The 18,993-nt window shown below is 41.6% G+C and overlaps 1 protein-coding gene across 3 annotated transcripts in view; it reads right to left on the bottom strand.

The window, feature by feature from the left end:
* Window positions 1-18,993, bottom strand: part of chpt1 (choline phosphotransferase 1) — a 39,682-nt gene that overhangs the window by 10,750 nt on the left and 9,939 nt on the right. The window contains exons 2-9 of one of the 3 annotated variants that reach the window (XM_072552012.1): window positions 14,703-14,850; window positions 14,145-14,286; window positions 12,329-12,413; window positions 9,723-9,854; window positions 9,233-9,391; window positions 6,284-6,409; window positions 4,129-4,236; window positions 17-980 (exon numbers count right to left, since the gene is read on the bottom strand). In XM_072552012.1, the coding sequence (XP_072408113.1) occupies window positions 894-980; window positions 4,129-4,236; window positions 6,284-6,409; window positions 9,233-9,391; window positions 9,723-9,854; window positions 12,329-12,413; window positions 14,145-14,286; window positions 14,703-14,850 (987 nt within the window). In that variant the 3' untranslated portion in view covers window positions 17-893. Of the gene's footprint in view, window positions 1-16; window positions 985-4,128; window positions 4,237-6,283; window positions 6,410-9,232; window positions 9,392-9,722; window positions 9,855-12,328; window positions 12,414-14,144; window positions 14,287-14,702; window positions 14,851-18,993 lie in introns of those variants that run through there. The other 2 variants (XM_072552011.1, XM_072552010.1) reach the window with 2 other exon arrangements.

Below are 18,993 nucleotides of genomic sequence, written 5' to 3'. Positions count from 1 at the left end.
CAGCGACACACAGGAGGGGGAATTACAGATTTTATTGACTATTGTTGGCTCTGAAGTATGTGAAAACTGTTGTCAAAATATTATTGATTGACAATTTTAGAGTCTTTGACTATATCAAGTTTGCATAAATAATGGAACAATTCATAAGTAAAACAAAACTGTAGATACTGAAGATCTGAAACAAAAACAGAAATATTTGGAGAAATTCAGCAGGTCTGGCAGCATCCGGGAAGAGAAAGCAGAGTTGGTGAGAATCCTGTGACCCTTGACTCAAAACAGCAACTTTGCTTTCTACCACAGATACTACCAGACCTACTGAGTTTCTCCATTATAGAGTCATAGAGATAGCATGGAAACAGACCCTTTGGTCCAACTCTTCTACGCTGATCAGATATCCCACCCTAATCTAGTCCCATTTGCCAGCACTTGGCCTCCACACCCTCCCGATTCATATACCCATCCCGATGCCTTTTAGACACTGTAATTATACTAGCCTCCTTCACTTCCTCTGGTAGCTCATTCCATACACGCACCACCCTCTGTGTGAATTTCATAATTAAAGTAATTTAACTTACCCGAAAAGAAGCAACACAATCCTTTTCACTAGATTGCAGCAAGAAATTCAGAAGAGAAAAGATTACAGAACAGGATTATGATAGAGGTAGTCAATAACATTTATCTTGTAGCTTGCCAAATTGAAAGAGTGTACACAGAAAATACATCAAATGAAGCACAGCATAAATGTGATTTCATTGTTTAAAGATTTGTTTTTTTTAAAAATTGCCAGCAACAATTTAATACAAAAAAAATCAATTTACCCAACAGTAATTATCATATTATAAAGATCAGATTTGTTTTTGCAATGAAGTATATGTAAACCTATAGGTTGTCCATCATGTGACAGCAACGAGAACAGACGGCGAATGTTTGCAAGTCTCTTCAACCCATGTTGTTCTGAGGGGAGACAGGAGCTGGACTGTCTACCTATGCAACATAATACAGTTAATATATTAAAGTTATAACAAATTGCTCAATGTTAAAAACTGCAGCTAATGAGCAAAGCCCAAAGATACCCCTTCAGGTTGTTAGTATTTAATTTGAGGGCTTTGGATTAATTGAGTTAACCAGGCCACTTATGCACTGTGCAGAAATGATGCTACAAAGAGGCAGTATAAGCTTTTGTTAAGGTTGCCACAAAACATTAACATAATAAGCTTGTAAGCAATGCTTTATTTGATAAAATTTTGCATAGTTACTGTCAAACATTTTAAAAAATCAATGACTTAAAGCATTTTCATATTAGAATTTCTCAATCACGTTAAGACTTAAGCCAATGTATCACAAAATTGGGAATTTGTAAAGGTATGATGAACCTATCTAACAAAATAACAAATTAATTCACCTATCCAAAAACCAACAAGTACACTTGTTAGCAGCTTCAGCATCTTAAATATAAGACATGATGGAAGTAACATGCAGTCTGAAGCAGTGTGGAAATCTAACTCTAGTTACAACTCACCTTGTTTTATACCACTCATGAAAATCCCACCCAGAGTAATATTTTAAACTCATCCTTTAATATTAAAATGCCGCCCTTAAATTAATGGTCCCCCCCTCCAAAGCTATCCCATGTTTTTGCCAGGTGGAGCAACAGGCTTGATAGTGAACCTATATCAAGGCTTCTCACCACGTGAAGTGTCCTGTCAAACCTCCAAATATAGCACTTTGTCGAGTGATAGCAGGACTATTTGAGTTGAATTGTTGGATTGTATTTGCTTGCACTTTGAAGATAAAAACAAGTTATGACCAAGCTATTCATGATCAGTGAAGATTTAACTGAAGGAACTCCTGGTGCTAAGGGAGCAACCTTAAACTTGGATCCAGACCAGTCACAGAATGACGTCACAAACTATTTCTTCAGAGTACCTGGAGAATCTAGGATCTTTAGCCTGAAATGGCTGAGGGTCAATTGAAATTTTCAAGTTGAGATGGAGCCATGTTTGTGAGGCCGAAATTATTGTGAAATACAAAACCAAGGTGGTAAATGGGACCAAGATACACGATAGCCATTCTCAGTGAATGGTGGAATGGAAATGATGGGCTGGATCGCCTTGTCCTGTTCTGAAACCTGTGTATGTTTATTCTAAACACAAGGCACAGTATAACTGCAAGGTGCTGTTGTTCAAAACTAAGCCCTTCAAAAGCTACTTCATTCTATTTCTGGATGATGCAAAGTTAATGAGACAAAACAGTTTATGTCGATTTGATTTTTAGTTTAATTGGAAAACGTAGAAAGACAATACAAGAGACAAAAGTGTTTGCTAAGAGCTAAATTAAGTAACTTTCCCACCCTAAAAGGAAAAAACAATTGCAGTATATATAGATAACCTGAGGAGCTCCACTTTTAACATCCAATTTTACAGTTGGAAAATTTTAGCAAGTAACATAGTCTCGTAGCAATCTAGTAATCTGAATGTTCCTTTATTTGTATTAAGAGTAATCATTGCTCCATTATTTAGTCTGTATCATTATTAGACAGCACTACATACAGTTGGTGTGGACTTGTTGGGCCAAATAGCCTGTTTCCACACTAGAGATTCTATGATATCAAAAACCTATGGTGGAGCTAAAATTATTAGGAAAATTTGGCAGCTTGCTCAATTAGTGAACAGATGGTTTACATTGCTTATTTCATTTTTAAAACATGCACATTCAAGTCACCTGGCACTGCTGCTGAGGCCAGCATTTATTCCCTAATGCCAGTTCCCCTCAAGAATATGGTGGTAAGCCGCCTTCCTGAACCGTTATAGACCATATGGTGTAGATACAGTAATGTTAGGAAGGGTGTTCAGGGTTTAAACCCAGTGATCATGGAAAAACAATGACTGACAGAAAGAAGGTTTACACTATATAATCAATCAACCACCACCAACTCACAGAACTACAGTGGAATGTAACAACAAAATTCTTGGATGCTTTGGCGAGGAAATTTATCTCCAAACACCTAACCTCCCCAATTTCCCACCTCTCTTACTGCTCCATGTTAATTTGAATGCCTAACAATTGAACCATCAGGTTTTTTAAAAATTAATTCACAGGCTGTGGATTTCATTGGCTCAGCCAGCATTTATCGCCCATCCTCACTGCCTTGGCAGAAGGTGGTAGTGAGCTGTTGGGAGTTTGGAGTTCAGACAACATGATGCGTTGTTTGCATTCTCAGTTTAATTATATTGCACAGAACAAGACTTCAGGTTATGATTGTATAACAAAACATGTTAAAAAAAGTTAATATCTCTACGTTGAGAAACTGCTTCATTACCCATACGCAATCTTTACTCACTTTATCATGTTTTAACCATTTGTCTAAAACTGCCTTGCAGAACAAACAACAAAGTTAAAATAGATAGGGAGCCTCACAGCAGTAGCTTACAATGATTCAAAGAGAGATTTGCCCATCAGGAGGAGGAAATTCATTATACACAAGACACCATTAGCATTCAATATTCATCTGAGTCAATATGATACTTTCCTTTCTACATGAGTGATGGTGCCCTACAGTTCTAGAGAAGGAGGTTATCCACAGATAAATGTTGGTCCCTCATGGTTTATTTCCATTATACCCAATTGCATAAATATGATCACTGGACAGCAACTTAGGAACAAATCAGATTTTGACTGATTTCCTCTTGCCTCATACCAGCTTTCCCCAAGACCAGCCAGTTACTGGGTTTAAATTATTTCAGCATATCCCTGTCTGAGACTGGGTGCTTCGTGGCAATGATAGGTGTCTCTCACTGAGACTGTCCCAGCACCTGACTGCATAGATCCTCAAACTGAGATCCCAATCGCACGATTTTACAATGAACGGTAACAGTGGAAAAGATTTTAAGTTTAATTAAACAAACACAAGTGCAGGTTTGGCCAATTTGATGCTCCACACTTCACATGAAATCACAATGAAATTGTTTAAGTAATAATTACAGGGTCCTCTAGATTAATAAGGTCTGTTGGGTTTAGTAGTTGGTTAGGATTTGTGGCACTAGATAAAGGCCTGTTTTCAGTTGTGTGGTCCCTCTCCATATCTTCCTCCTCCCTTTGGGCAAATTGTCAGTCATGATGGTTCTGAACCTGTTCAGAAGCTTGGTATGGAATTCGGAAGACTTCAATGTGGAGGTGTGATGCAATCTGAATGCAGACTGCAGTGCAGTAAACCAACAAATCGCACAGGGAGAAAACCTGGAAAAAAAATTAAAACATGACTCATTTTCATTTCATGTGACATTCAACAACAACAAGCATTTAAACAGCAATGTCAAACACTGGGAAAATGTCCGAAGCTTATCAAACAGATTGGACATTCAGCCACGGATTGGCAAGTTGCAATAGGCGTCTAGAAGCTGTTCTGTTTCAGAGCTGAGGTGGAGGAAGGCACAATCTCCATTAACTGAAAGGTTAGCATGGGGACACCTAATTGACCAAGATCTCAGAAGCAGAGAGATTGCCAAGGGTTGAGGTTAAAGCAAGACAGAGAAGTGAAGCACTGAAGAGAACTGAAAACAAGTCAGAAAATTTAGGATTGATGCAGAAAATGCTGGATGAACTCAGTCCTGACTAAGTTGAATCAGACTCAAAATGTTAACTTGGTTTCTCTCAGGTCTGGCAGCATCTCTGGAGTCTTCCTCCACAACATTTTGTTTTTTATTTTGTATAAGAATGGGACTGGTTTACAGGGAATCGGGCCAAGTGTGCTGGGAAATGGCATTAGATTAGTTTAGGATATCTGGTCGGCATGGACGAGTTGGACCGAAAGATCTGTTTCTGTGCTGTACATCTCTTATGACTCTACTAAATGTATAAGTACTGCCCTGATTTACCAGATTAGCTGCCTTCACCTTCCTCACTTAACGCAACATAAGTCTGGTCTCCACAACTTTATAGAGATGAGCTCTCCCCACCAACCAATTTATTTGATGTATTTTCTCTCTGTTCCTGTGATGCATCGAACCAAAGGACATTACTAAATATCTGTGCTTCTCCAATGAACCATCCTGACTAAACCTTTGGTCAGCATTTCTAACCTTCTCTCAGCGATATCTTTCTCAGTGTTCAAAATGTTTCAGTGTTACCGGGCAAAGAATCCTTGGAATGCAGGTTCATAATTCCTTGAAGATGGATTCGCAGGTTGACAGGGCAGTGAAGATGATGTTTGGTATGCTTGGTTTTAGTGGTCAGTGTATTGAGTATAGGAGTCAAAAAAGTGTGGCGCTGGAAAAGCACAACAGGTCAGGCAGCATCTGAACAGCAGGAGAATCAATGTTTTTCTTGGATGCTGCCTGACCTGTCGTGCTGTTCCAGCACCACACTTTTCAACTCTTATCTCCAGCATCTACAGTCCTCACTTGCTCCTAACATTGAGTATAGGAGTCAGGAGGTCATGTTGCGGCTGTACAGGACATTGGTGAGGCCACTTTTGGAATATTACGTTCAGTTCTGGTCTCTCTGCATTGAAAAGATGTTAAAATTGAAAGGATTCAGAAAAGATCTACAAGGATGTTGCTGGGGTTGGAAGGATTGAGCTACAGGGAGAGGCTGAGGCTATTTTCCCTGGAGCGTCGGGCTCAGGGGTGACCTTATAGAGGTTTTTAAGATCATGAGGGGCATGAAAAGGGTAAATAAACAAGGTCTTTTTTCCATACTAGGGGCCAGGTTTAGGGTGAGAGGAGAAAGATTTAAAAGGAACCCTAGAGGCCAAATTTTCACAGAGAGTGGTGTGTTTATGGAATGAGCTGCCAGAGGAGGTGGTGGAGGCTGGTACAATTACAGCATTTAAAAGGCATCTGGATAGGTACATGAATAGAAGGGGCTTAGAGGGATACGGGCCAAATTTAGGATATTTGGTTGGCATGGACGAGCTGGACTGTTTTGGTGCTGTATGACTCTATTGCTCTAGATCTCTAACATCCGCAGTTCCATGTTTTATATTAATCAACATTGGCTCTCATTTCAGCAATGCTTTTAAGTTTTAAAATTGTCCTATAAAACCGAAATACTGTGGATACTCCTGATCTTACTTCTTCTGTTCATATGAAACACTATCTCTGTCCATAGATGCTGCCAAACCCACTGAGTTTCTTCTGAACTTTCTAGACCCCCAGCATCTACAGTTCTATTTTGTTTGTAACATTTGAGGTAATTAGTTTTGGAATGAATAAGCGTTTAATTCTTAAAATGTTTTGAATATATAAATCCAAGCCCCTTCAAAGAGATCAAGAGACATACTTACCATTGCTGCCCACAGTACAAAGTACTCGTTAATGAAACTATTGAAATACTGGTTCAGAAACAGCAGCCCAGGCCCAATGAATGCTGTGTCTTGGAGTTTCATCTTACTTTTGGTCATATGTGCTACCTATGAAAACAAGAGGGGTATATCTTGATTTAATAATTATAGGTGAAACAGTGATGTACAATACTCCTGTACAGTATACCGAACACTGTCACATCCATATTTGGTATCTCCTTTGAAAACTCTTAGACAGGAGGCCATTCAAAAGAGCTTGAGAAAGTGATGGTAAGCTGCCTTTAAGGTATTAATAGCAATAAAAACAAATTACTGGGGAAACTAAAGGGACTTAGTAGTAATCCTCAGGACCTCTGAGGGTGTTGAAAAACGTGATACAGTAAGCAATTAAAAAGGCAAATGGCATGTTGATATTTATTGCAAAGGGTTTTAAATAAAAGAGTAAAGGTGTCCCGGTGGCTATTCTATAAAGTCTGGAGTTACATGACACCAGGTTATGGTCCAACAGGTTTATTTGAAATCACAAGCTTTCAAAGCACCTGAGAAAGGAGCAATGCTCTGAAAGCTTATGGTTTCAAATAAACCTGTTGGACTATAACCTGGTGTTGTGTGACATCTAACTTTATCCACCCCAGTTCAACACCTCCACCTCCACATCATGGCTATTCTATACAGTGCTGGTGAGACCACACTCTCAGTTTTGGTCTCCATACCTCCAGAAAGGTAGACTTGCCATCGAGCTAGGTCAACAGAGATTCACCAAACAAGGAAAGATTATAATTTCTGGAGTTTAAAAGAATGAGAGGTGATATTAATCCAATTTACAAAGTTCTCACATACTCAAAGAGATCGTGTTGAATGAGTGCTTCACCCTGACTGGACTTTGAGATCCAGAGGACACAGTCTGAGGATAAGGGTCTGAGATGAGGAGAAAAATCTTCACTCACAGGGCGGTGCCTCTTTAGTATTCTCTATGAGACTGCTGCGGATGCTCAGTTGTTGACTTGTTCAACACACAGATCTATAACCTGCTACATTGTATGAGAAAATGGCACTGAAGTAGATCAGCCTTGACTTTATTCCTGAGGAGCTGAGTGGTCTACTGCTGCTCCAGTGTCTCCAAAAGAAACCAAAGCAGTGTTACCATCATATCCCTCAACCCCCATCTCACAATTATTTTAGAAATTATTTCTACAGGCTCCCTAAGATGTGGGAAAATGGTCCGAAAATCAGATCAAGAGGTTTCAGGGGTATAATTAAGGAGCTCTTATCTCGGTAAGGTGACAGAAATGTGGAATGACAGTTGATCAATGGTGAATTTAAAATTTGAGATCAATAGGCTTTTGTTAGGGATATTAGACAAATAAAGAGTGACAGAAACATGGAGAAGTGGGGGGGGGGGACACTGGACTTGAAATTGGGGTAGGCCATTTAGTCTTTCAAGCCTGTTCCACTATAACCCTGGACTCTCTTGTCTATCAAAAATGGTATCTAACTCAGATGGCACAGATGAATTGTGATCTCCTAGAGAGGTTGAAAAGTCTCCTCCTGTTCTGAAGTTCCCAACATATAATGATCCGGTTCCTTTTCCAAATGCATCAAATGATTGTGAAGATCATCGCCCTTTCTCTGGGGATTAAGTTCCATGACAATTGAAAAGCTGCAGCTGCCTGACACGGGGGTTTGCAGCAGCTGGCTTAGCTGTAAATTAGGAGCAGTGTTCCGCACAAACAAACAATGAAGAAAACAAACCAGTGGCACTGGAGCAAATGCATGATTTGGACAATCCTTCGGGAGGCAGCAGCCATTAATTGTGAGTTAACAGCTGCTCCAGTGTCTCTGAGAAGAAGAGCACAGGCCATTCAGCACATTGTACTAACTCTCTGAACAACCTATCCAATTAGCCTCACACCTCCTTGTTCCTTCCCTAGAGCACATTATTGCCCCTTTGAGTGTTTATTCTATTCCTCTCTTGAAAGTTACGACTGAATCTGTCTCTACTACACTCACAACAGCTTATTCTAGATCATAACAACCACTTTTTTTAAAGAAAGAAAAAAATTCCCATCTCCCTCTCTGGTTCGTTTACCAATCAGAATTAGCCTGTATGAAAACACATCAGAACAGACCTCATTAGTACAACAGACTTGCAAAATAAAAATGTTTCAACAGGTCACAAACGGTTTTTTAAAATTCGTCCCAGGATGTAGGTATTGCTGGCTGGGCTAGTATTTATTGCCTATCCATAGTTCCCCCTTGAGAATGTGGGGGTGAGCTGCCTTCTTGAACCGCTGCAGTCCATGTGCTGTAGGTAGACCCACAATGCCCTTAGGGAGGGAATTCTAGGATTTTGACCCAGTGACAGTGAAGGAACAGCAATATATTTCCAAGTCAGTTTGGTGAGTGGCTTGGAGGGGAACTTGCAGAGAGTGCTGTTCCCACATATTGGCTGCCTTGGAAGGTGTTGTCTGAGGATCTTTGGTGAATTTCTGCAGTGCATCTTGTAGACAGTACACACTGCTGCTACTGAGCATTGGTGGTAGAGGGAGAGGATGTTTGAGGATGTGTTGCCAATCAAGTGGGCTGCTTTGACCTGGATGGCCTTAAGCTTCTTGAGTGTTGTTGGAGCTGCCCCCATCCAGGCAAGTGAGGAGTATACCATCACATTCCTGACTTGTGCCTTGTAGATGGTGGCAGACTTTGGGGAGTCAGGAGGTGAGTTACTCACTGCAGTATTCCTAGTCTCTGTCTTGCCTTTGGTTTTTGTTTTGGCTGGCCATTACCTTCTCAAGGGGCAACCCTGGCAGGCAATAAATGCTGGGCCTAGCCAGTTTTGTCTGTGGGAGTTGGATTTCTAATAGCTTTTTGGTGTTGAAACTAAACAATCAAAAGAGGCAATACTTTCAACTTGGTGTGTTTGCAATAACATACCACTAATTTGTTTGTAATTTTTGAAGCCACACATCCAAATGCTAAAATATAGAGACAAGGATGGTCCTCAAACAGACGTGTGGTGGATTTTTTGTAGATCACTGTAGCCATTACGATGACCAACCCAATGTGCAAGGCAGGTGACAGAACACTGGTACCCTGAAAAAAACATAAGAACACAACAGTGAACATCTACAGCTACAGACTGGCAATGCCTTTTGGAACTTTTGTTATTATTCATGTAGGCAAAAGTGAGGACTGCAGATGCTGGAAACCAGAGTCTAGATTAGAGTGGTGCTGGAAAAGCACAGCAGGTCAGGCAGCATCCAAGGAGCAGGAAAATCAACATTTTGGGCAAAAGCCCTTCATTCCTGCTGAAGGGCTTTTGCCCGAAACGTCGATTTTCCTGCTCCTCGGATGCTGCCTGACCTGCTGTGCTTTTCCAGCACCACTCTAATCTAGACTCTTATTATTCATGTAGTCTAATTACCGCTATTGTGGAACCGTTCTTTCCTGTTCCACCAGTAAAGATGACCCGAAAGTAATTGGTACAGGAATAGATTGCTCCTCCAATTATTCCAAACACAGGCAGGATTTTCATTCTCAGTCCTAGTACAGGAATCTGTATCAGAGGTAAAAATAAACAGGAGCTGTGTGTGACATCAACAGCAATATTGGTAAACTTCTTATAACAGAGCCAATATCTGTCTGCAGTATCAATAAATGAAGTATTGTGACTGTCTTTACATTCTGAATCTCGTCCAATCAATATCATTACAATAGAAAGAGATTTGTTACCTTTCTTTAGCCATCCCACGCAAAGGTTTAAAGGGGATGTCCAGAAGCAGCAGAATATAATAAAAAAAAGTAAGCAACACAAAATCTGCGTCAGTACCGCATGTGAATGAAATGTCATTGTAAAGAGCTCATTGTGTTCCACTAAGGTTAATTAACAGTTTGTAACACAGACTTCCCCTGACAGAAAGGAACCAATGCAAGCTGGCTGAATACAGGAATAAACCCAACATCCCTTGGGTAGGCAAAACTGCTTAGACAATAACAATGATTGACAGGAAGGCAACCTTCGCTGTGGTATAATGTACTCTCCATCACACACCCAGGAGTTTACAGAGCTGTGGAATAATCTTTAAAAATAATATACAACGTCTTCCCTACTCCAAGACACTCCTTTGAGACAGAAAACAAATTATTCTTACGGGTCACCGGTAAGCAGGTAACAGATATACAACATAGTACAATGTAAAACGTGCAAGGCTAATTAACTATTCAATAGAGGAAGAGGAACAAGACATTAGGTTGGAAGGGGGAACAATTTTATATTTATATAGCTCCTTTTGACATGTGAAAACCTTCTAAGCACTTCAGGCACAGTGAGTTACTCTGAAGATTGGCTGACTACATCTTATACTCATCTCATGTCTTAAAAACAATAAAATGTGAACAAAATTTGACACTGAGCCAAGTGAAGAGAAACCAAGAAATACAATTAGAAGCTTGGTCAAGGAGGTGGATTTAGATTTAAATTCCCAACAGTGTGAAAACAGGCCCTTCAGCCCAACCAGTCCACACCAGCCCACCGAAGAGTAATCCACCCAGACTCATTTCCCTCTGACTAATGCACCTAACACTATGAGCAATTTAGCATGGCCAATTCACCCTGACCTGCACATCTTTTGATTGTGGGAGGAAACTGGAGCACCTGGAGGAAACCCACGCAGACACGGGGAGAATGTGCAAACTCCACACAGTCAGTCGTCCGAAGGTGGAAACAAACCCGGAACCCTGGCACTGTGAGGCAGCAGTGCTAAGTGCTGAGCCACCATGCCACAGGGATGTGGCAGCAATATTAATGTACAGCAAGATCCCACAAAACAGCAATGAGCCAAATGATTGGCTAATGTTGTTGGTGAAGGGAAGAAGGTTAATTCCCAGAACTGACATACCTGAAGATGAATATTGTTCTTTATGATAACCTGGGCAGTGGGTAAACGACTGATTTCCCATGAGCTCCCCCCAGTGACTTTCTCTCTGATCAATGTGCAGAGAGGATTTGAAAGTAGACCAGTGACTGCATATCCATGATACAGTTACAGCAAGTTTTCAAAGTCTAGATACACACCTTATTAATGCGCACATTTTGAACATATTTTTGATGTATGACATTACTAACCCACAGACCAAGCAAGCCACAACAATAGTATATTTATCCCCAAATCATTAATTCCAACAATTATTTCAGGCCAAGTACTAACACAAAGTAACACAGGTTGCACTGATCGTACATTTGGGCTTGTAAAATGAGAAGTGGACTGCCTCAGAGTAACCCAAACCTTTTCTGCAGTAGGTCAGAGATGGGAGCGATTGGACTCACGAGGGCAGGAAGTAATCTACATGAAGCAGCCCTGCTCTGGCACTGTTTGCTCCAAGGTCCATTGCTGAAGCTGTACGTACCACTGCCCAGCGACAGGGGGCAGACCAGGAGGAGTCAGAATGATGGTTCAGAATGGGGTCAGGGATTTAGAGATCTGAAATGGTTTTGAATGTGTGGGGAATGTAATCCAGGGAAGTGTGGTAAAGTTGAGTTTTAGTCACTATCCCTGATGGTGTTATAATCACAATCACCGGGCAGAGGCAAACCAGAACAAGATGTGGAGGTAGACTGGAAGATGTTGAGAGGAACTGCACCCACCCCACCCCGTCAGTACCCTCTCTTCAAAGTGTCATGGGTCGAGGGGCAGGAGAGATGGAGGACCTACTAAGCTTTTCTAGCAATTTCTGGTTTTGTTTCTGATTTATAGCATTCACAGTTCCTCTGGATTTTATTTAATGAAAGGGAGGGCTGGACTTGGGACTAATGTAGCATGAAGTTGCCTTTGTGGGAACTTGCTTTGCAGAGATTGATTGCCACATGTCTCTGCATCAAGGCAATGACTGCACTTCAGATTAAATTCACTGGACCGCAGATTTCAAATACCAACACAAATAAATGCTTGTTCTTTCTTTATAAAAATTCTTTATAGGTTATTCCTGTTGCTCATCAACGTATATAGATCATTAAACTAAACTACAACTCACCTGGTATTCCCAAAAAGTAGCTCCTCCAATGGCAGATAAGAAAAAGATGAGCATTATGCAGATTTGAACTTCAGTTACATCAATTCTAATCGGATATAGAGAGATCAGTGGTTAAAACTACCAAGAGTTAATGTACAGTTAATCAGACACTGAACCAAATAATTAGCAGCTGATACTAATTTTATCTGTGAGATTGTTAGATTTTTATGAAGCAACAGCACTAAGGGAAAAGGAGGGAAGGCAGGAATATGGAGTCAGGTCACAGGCCAGCCGCAATCCTTTTCAATGGCAGGACTCCCAGCTTCCTGTCACCAAATGATGCCTCATTTCCTAATGCACATGAAGTGGGAAATCTCAAGTGAGCTGCCCACGACTCTCTCGTTGCTATGTTCCAGTTGACTGTTACTTCACGATTTAGCTGAGTGGAGTTGGCAGAGAGTTGGATGTGAGGCTTCCAAACAGTTAGAATTAGCTCTTTCTGATATTAGAAGTGGAAGCTGCACTTTAGTAACAGGCATGCTCTGGGTTGATACAGTCTGCCTTGTAACTGATCTTGTACCCAGCAGGGAGTTCACAGTTAGAAAGCAGAGGAGCAATTCCATTCACACACATGCACTAAATTCTCAATTTGTCTTATTTTTAAGTAGGCTTTATCAACACATTTAAAATGAGTTAACCAAACAAATCTGCAATGCCTCTTTGACCATAGCAAGGCATATGACATAGGAACAGTAGGCCATTCAGCCCATCATGTCTGTTCTACCATTCAATGAGATCATGGCTGATTTGATCCTCCTCAACTCCAATTTGCTGACTTTTCCCCATGACCCTTGATTCTGTTATTATTTCAAAATCTGTCTTTCTCAGCCTTGGGTATAGTTAATGATCCAGCCTTGACAGCCCTCTACAGGATACAATTCCACAGATTGACTACCCCCCCACTTTGAAAGAGTTATCCAATTAGTCCCACTCCCTGTTCCTTCCCCAAAAATCTGCAATAATTTTCCTTACAAAATTAACCCAATTTCATATTTCTACTTTTGGACTGTATAATATTGAAAACTGAGGTCATGAAAGCACACAATCATACAATACCAATGAAGAGCTTTCCCACGGTAGGGGTTGGGACACTGGATGGTGTTGTGAGCTGAAGTGTTGATGTTGAGAGCAGAAATACCCACCATGGACCTCCATCTGACCTGTGCCCCATCCTAAAAGACAATCTCCCAACTTACGCAGGACTGCCCCTCACTCTCACAGACCTCCCTCCTCCCATCCCTTCACAGTTCTCATTTGGTAAGTTCTGACAATTTTCGAGTCTCAAAATGGGGTCACATTGGAGAAGGTTTGGAAAACACATGCACAGTGGCAATGTTTCTGAACCAGTAAACAATGTCAGCCCAAAGCACTGCCAAATGTGCAAAATGTGCATGTGCAACACCTTGCCAGTGATGTCATTCCAATCAATGTTCATATTGACTGTGCACCATGATTGTCGATGTGCATTTTCCACACGTGCAATGTGAACCTTTTGGACTGGCAGAGGACACATTCCAGGACTGAACCAGAAAAGTTGTGTTTCCATCGGGAGACTGGGACCAACACAGAACTTCACTTCTGTTCTCCACTGAGTGGATCTGTCATTAGTGACTAACGCTGCATTCTCACGTTCAGCTCTCATTATGCTTGGTTGGCCACGGTTCTACATTCTTAAAATGCAGCCTTCCCCAAATTTCAGAGACAAGACACAACGAAGGACCAGATTCTGCATGGGGGGGAAAGAAGTGGGGGGATGGAACAAAGCAAAAGGACTTACTTGCCAAATCGAAGAGACCCTGAAACGTAGGTTTGCCAGTGTGCACAATAGAACATGAAGATGCCGATGAAACAGCAGAAAAACATCAGGTCGGGGTCTGTTCCCAGGTGAACGGCCAGGCAGGTACCCAAGCCAACCACAACTACACAAAGTAAAAGAGCAACAGAGTTAAAACACAAGACAGAGATAAACATCTCTCTAATGTTAGTGTTAAGTGTTCAATGTCTGCCTTAGTAAATGCTACCATAATTTTAAAGGTTTTGATCAGCCCTACTCTGTTCAATCTTCCCTGATCATTAGGAATTCTCAGCTCTTGCTTCAAGACAATAATTTATTGCACTTTCATCAGTGCAGCTTTATCTTCTGTACCGTGTCGAGAGCAGAACTCTGCTCAGTCCTCCATGGTGATCTGACCAAAGCTTCACACAAATCTCAGTGTAATCCAGCCGCGGATCAATTTTCCCCCAGTTGTCGGTTTGCTATTTTGATGGATGTGTTAACCTGCGACATGACTTCTGCTGATATGTACCACCTCAGGTTTCTCTCTATCTCTCCTACCTGTGGAAAAGGAATCACAGCCATGGTCAAAAAGTTCCCCAAGGGGAGAACTGCTGTTGGTCCTTCGAGCCTGTTTCCCATCAATCGCATCCAAAGATTGGTAAATAAATAATCCTACAGCACACAGAACATAGACATAGGCTGGTGCCTGTCAAAAGAAAGGAGACCAGGTCATAGATTAAATGGTCCAGCACAAACTGACTTGTCTTTTTAAATACAGCGAATAGCACTGATCAGATCGAATTATCTCCTGACTATAGAAATAGACCATAAGGCATCAGAGCAGCATTAGGCCATTCAGCCCATCAAGTCTGCTCCACCATGGCTAATAGGTTTCCAAACTCAATTCACCCACCTTCTCCACACAATCCTCGATCCCCTTACTAATCAAAAATCTATCTTTGTCTCAAAGACACTCAGTGACTTGGCCACCACTGTCCTCTACAACAATGGGTTCCACAGAGTCCCCACCCTCTGGCTGAAGAAATTCCTCCTCATCTCAGTTCCATAGGGTCATCCCTTCACTCTTAGGCGGTGTCCTCAGGTCCTTGTCTCTCCTACCAATGGAAACATCTTCTCCATGTCCACTCTACCAAGGCTGCTGTAAATTTCAATCCAATCCCCTCCTCATCTTTCAAAGTTCCATCGAGTACAGACCCAGAGTCCTCAATGACTCCTCCTATGACAAGCCCTTCATCCCAGGATCATTCTTATATATCCCCTCTCAACCCTTTCCAATGCCAACACATCTTTCCTTAGAAACAGAGCCCAAACCTGCTCACAATATTTCAAATGCGGTCTGACCAGAGCTTCTACAGCCTCAGCAGTACATTTCCGCTCTTGTATTCTAGCCCTCTCGAAATAAATGCTAACACTGCATTTGTCTTTCTAACTGCCAACTGAACCTGCATGTCGACCTGAAGAGAATTCTGAACTAGGTTTCCCAAATCCCTTTGTGCCTCAGATTTCCAAAACCTTTCCCCATTTAGAAAACAGTCTACGTCTCTATTCTTCCTACCAAAGTGTGTAATCTCACACTCTCCCACATTGTATTCCATCTGCTCACTGTCCCAAGTTCTTCCGCAGCCTCCCCATGTCCTCAACAATACCTGTCCCTCCACCTATCTTTGTGTCATCTGCAAACGTAGCAGAAATGCCAGGCTGTTAATGTATACTATGAATAGTTGTGGACCCAACATTGATCTGTATGGAACTCCACTAGTCACCATGTGCCAACCTGAGAAAGATTCCTTTATCCCTACTCTGCCTTCTGCCAATCAACTATCTATGCCAATACCTTCCCCCGAACACCGTGGGCTCATACCTTCCCCCAAACACCATGGGCTCATACCTTCCCCCAAACACCATGGGCTCATACCTTCCCCCTAACATCATGGGCTCATACCTTCCCCCTATCACCGTGGGCTCATACCTTCCCCCTAACACCATGGGCTCATACCTTCCCCCTAACATCATGGGCTCATACCTTATTTAGCAGCCCCCTGTGCCGCACCCTGACAAAGGTCTTCTGGAAATCTACACAGATAAAATATACTCGCTCTTTGTCTAATTGCTCATCACCTCCTCAAAAGAATTCTAACAGATTTGTCAGGCATGCCCTCCCCCAACAAAACTGTGCTGACTCGGCCCTATTTGACCATGCGCTTTCAAGTACGCTGCAATCCCACCAATAATAATGGACTCTAAAATCTTACCAATGACTGAGGTCAGGCAACTTCCTCTGGCAGTTCATTCCATAAAAGACCCACTCTGTAAAAGAGTTGCCCCTCATGTCCTTTTTGCTCACCTTCAAAGTATGCCCCCGAGTGTTGAACTGCACCCCCCCCCCCCCCCGCCTTTCTAGGGAAAAGATCCTTGCTATTCACCTTGTCAAAGTTTATTTGAAACCTGTTGGACTATAACCTGGTGTTGTGTGATTTTTAACTTTGTCCAACCCAGTCCAACACTGGCACCTCCACATCACCTGTTATCAATGCCCTTTATGCTTTTATAAACCTCCTATACTGCAGAGGAAAAAAAGCTCCAGCCTGTCTTTACAACTCAAACTCTCCATTCCCAGCAACATCCTGGTATATCTTTTCTGAACCCTCTTCAAATAAGTAGTATTCCTCCTGTAGCAGGGTGATCAGAAGTGCACACAGTTCTCCAGAAGAAGCCTCACCAAAGTCCTGTACAACCTCAACCTGAGCAATGATGGCAAGCTTGCTAAACATCTTCTTAACCCCCTGGTCTACCCGTGATGCAAATTTCAAGGAATTATGTACACCTGAACCCCTAGGTCTCTCTGTTCTATAACTCTACCCAGGGCCCTATCTGTTAATCATATAAGTTTTTTTGTTTGTTTTACCAAAATGCAACACCTTACATTTATCCAAATTAAACGCCATTGGCCTCTCCTTCGCCCATTGACCCAATTGATCACAATCCCTTTATAATCTTAGACAACCTTCTTCACTGTCCATTATACCGCCAATTTTGGTGTCATCTGCAAACTTATCCACCATTACTGCTAAATTCGCATTCAAATCATTTACATAAATGACAAACGTGGAGCCAACCGATCCCTGCGGAACCCCCGACTCAGAGCATGTTAGGATTAGGTAAAGTTTTGGATATGTTCAGATGGTTGAGAATAGGAAACAGGAGAGATTTGGAAACATTGAGCCATAGAAGTTAACAGGGGTATGGACGTGGCTTTCAACAAAGTAATGAAAAGCTCAAAACAGCAAACAACAGCCTGTTCTGCAAGACCTATTCACAGAGCTTGCTGAATATTTGGGGAAAAAACAAATGCAAGGTCTCCCTGCATTCTGAATTATGCATCAAATCAAACCATACTCTGACCTGGACAGTCTACTCTTGGCTCAGGACTCTTGTGGAGGTTCTCAGTGTATCTGTTTCAATATTACAGTATTAAACTGGGCTAGTCTGGCACTCTCCTTCTTGAAACCAGCGTGTATTATTTTTAATTCCTGTTGGACAACTCATCCTTTCATGAAGCTCAACTCAAGGAACAGCACCTCCTCTTCAGCAGTATACAACCTCTCAGTCTCAACATTGTTCAAAACTTCCTCTCTGAGTCACCACTCCCAGTTTCTCAGACAACAGACAACAGAAGCTATTTCTACTGGTTCAGGAAGGTTGGACTGGGGAGATGGCCTAATATTGCAGAAGTGAAACGAGGAAACACATCCACACACAAAGGGTGGGTAAAAGTTTGGAACTTTCTTCTGAGAAAAGTGATTGATGCTGGATCAGATGTCAATTTCAAAACGTTGAGACTGAAAGGTATTTTGTTAATCAAAGGTGTTAAGGGATATGGAGAGAGGCATGAATGTAGTTAGAGGGCCCCATGTTCCAAACAACAGTTAGCAAAAATTCTGTAGCTGCCACTCCCACTTCCTCACCACCCATCTTTCATTTCTTTACTTGTCCTGTTCCCATCCCCTTTTGCCTCGTGCTCTCATTTCTTTTTCCATGAATAAAACAGTCTGGAAGTGAAATGAAAGCTGGTCTTAATAAAATACACAAAACTGTCATCAATTGTTGTTGTTTTTAGGGAAAAAAATCTGCCATCCTTACCTGGTATGGCCTACATCTGACTCCAGCCCCACAGCAATGTGACTGACTCTTAACTGCCCCCTGGATAATTAAAGCCAGCTTAGTTAGTAACATCCACAGCTCTTGAAAGAGATTTTTGAAAATATCTTGAAATTTCAGATGGACATGGAAGGAATATTATCAGCAAGGAGTGTACTGAGATGTGGAAGCTAAATATAAATCTATCATCAAAATGTGGGAAAGTTGGAGTCTACAGCAATTAATATCTGAAGAGCACTGCTAAGAGTAAGTTGTGAGGAACTGTTTACGGTGGCAGGAGGTCAGTAACTAGAGGGAGTCAGATATTGGACAAATGACAAAAGACCCAGAGAGAGAGGTGATATTGTGTTTTAATGCAGTGAGTTACATGATCAGACCACACTGTTGATGGTAGTGACAGCAGCAGGTTTTAAAGTGACTTTCAGAAGATAGTTTATGAAACACTTTTTGGTGAGAAAATCTGAAAGACTACGGGGAAGAGTGGATACTTGGGGCCAATTGCTTGATTCATTCAGACCTAGTAGAGGCATGAAGGTCTGCTCCAATACTGTATCACTTCCTTCATTAGTTTGATGACCAATTTCAATAATGTCTGTATGCCCTTGTACAATTATTTCCACACCCTCCAAGCCTGCCTCGCATTCCTTAGTTATTTAGTCATGATCTCAAG

Source organism: Chiloscyllium punctatum, chromosome 32 (assembly GCF_047496795.1).
Source record: "Chiloscyllium punctatum isolate Juve2018m chromosome 32, sChiPun1.3, whole genome shotgun sequence".
In the NCBI taxonomy this organism is placed as follows: Eukaryota; Metazoa; Chordata; class Chondrichthyes; order Orectolobiformes; family Hemiscylliidae; genus Chiloscyllium; species Chiloscyllium punctatum.
This window is presented reverse-complemented; position numbering and strand designations above follow the sequence as displayed.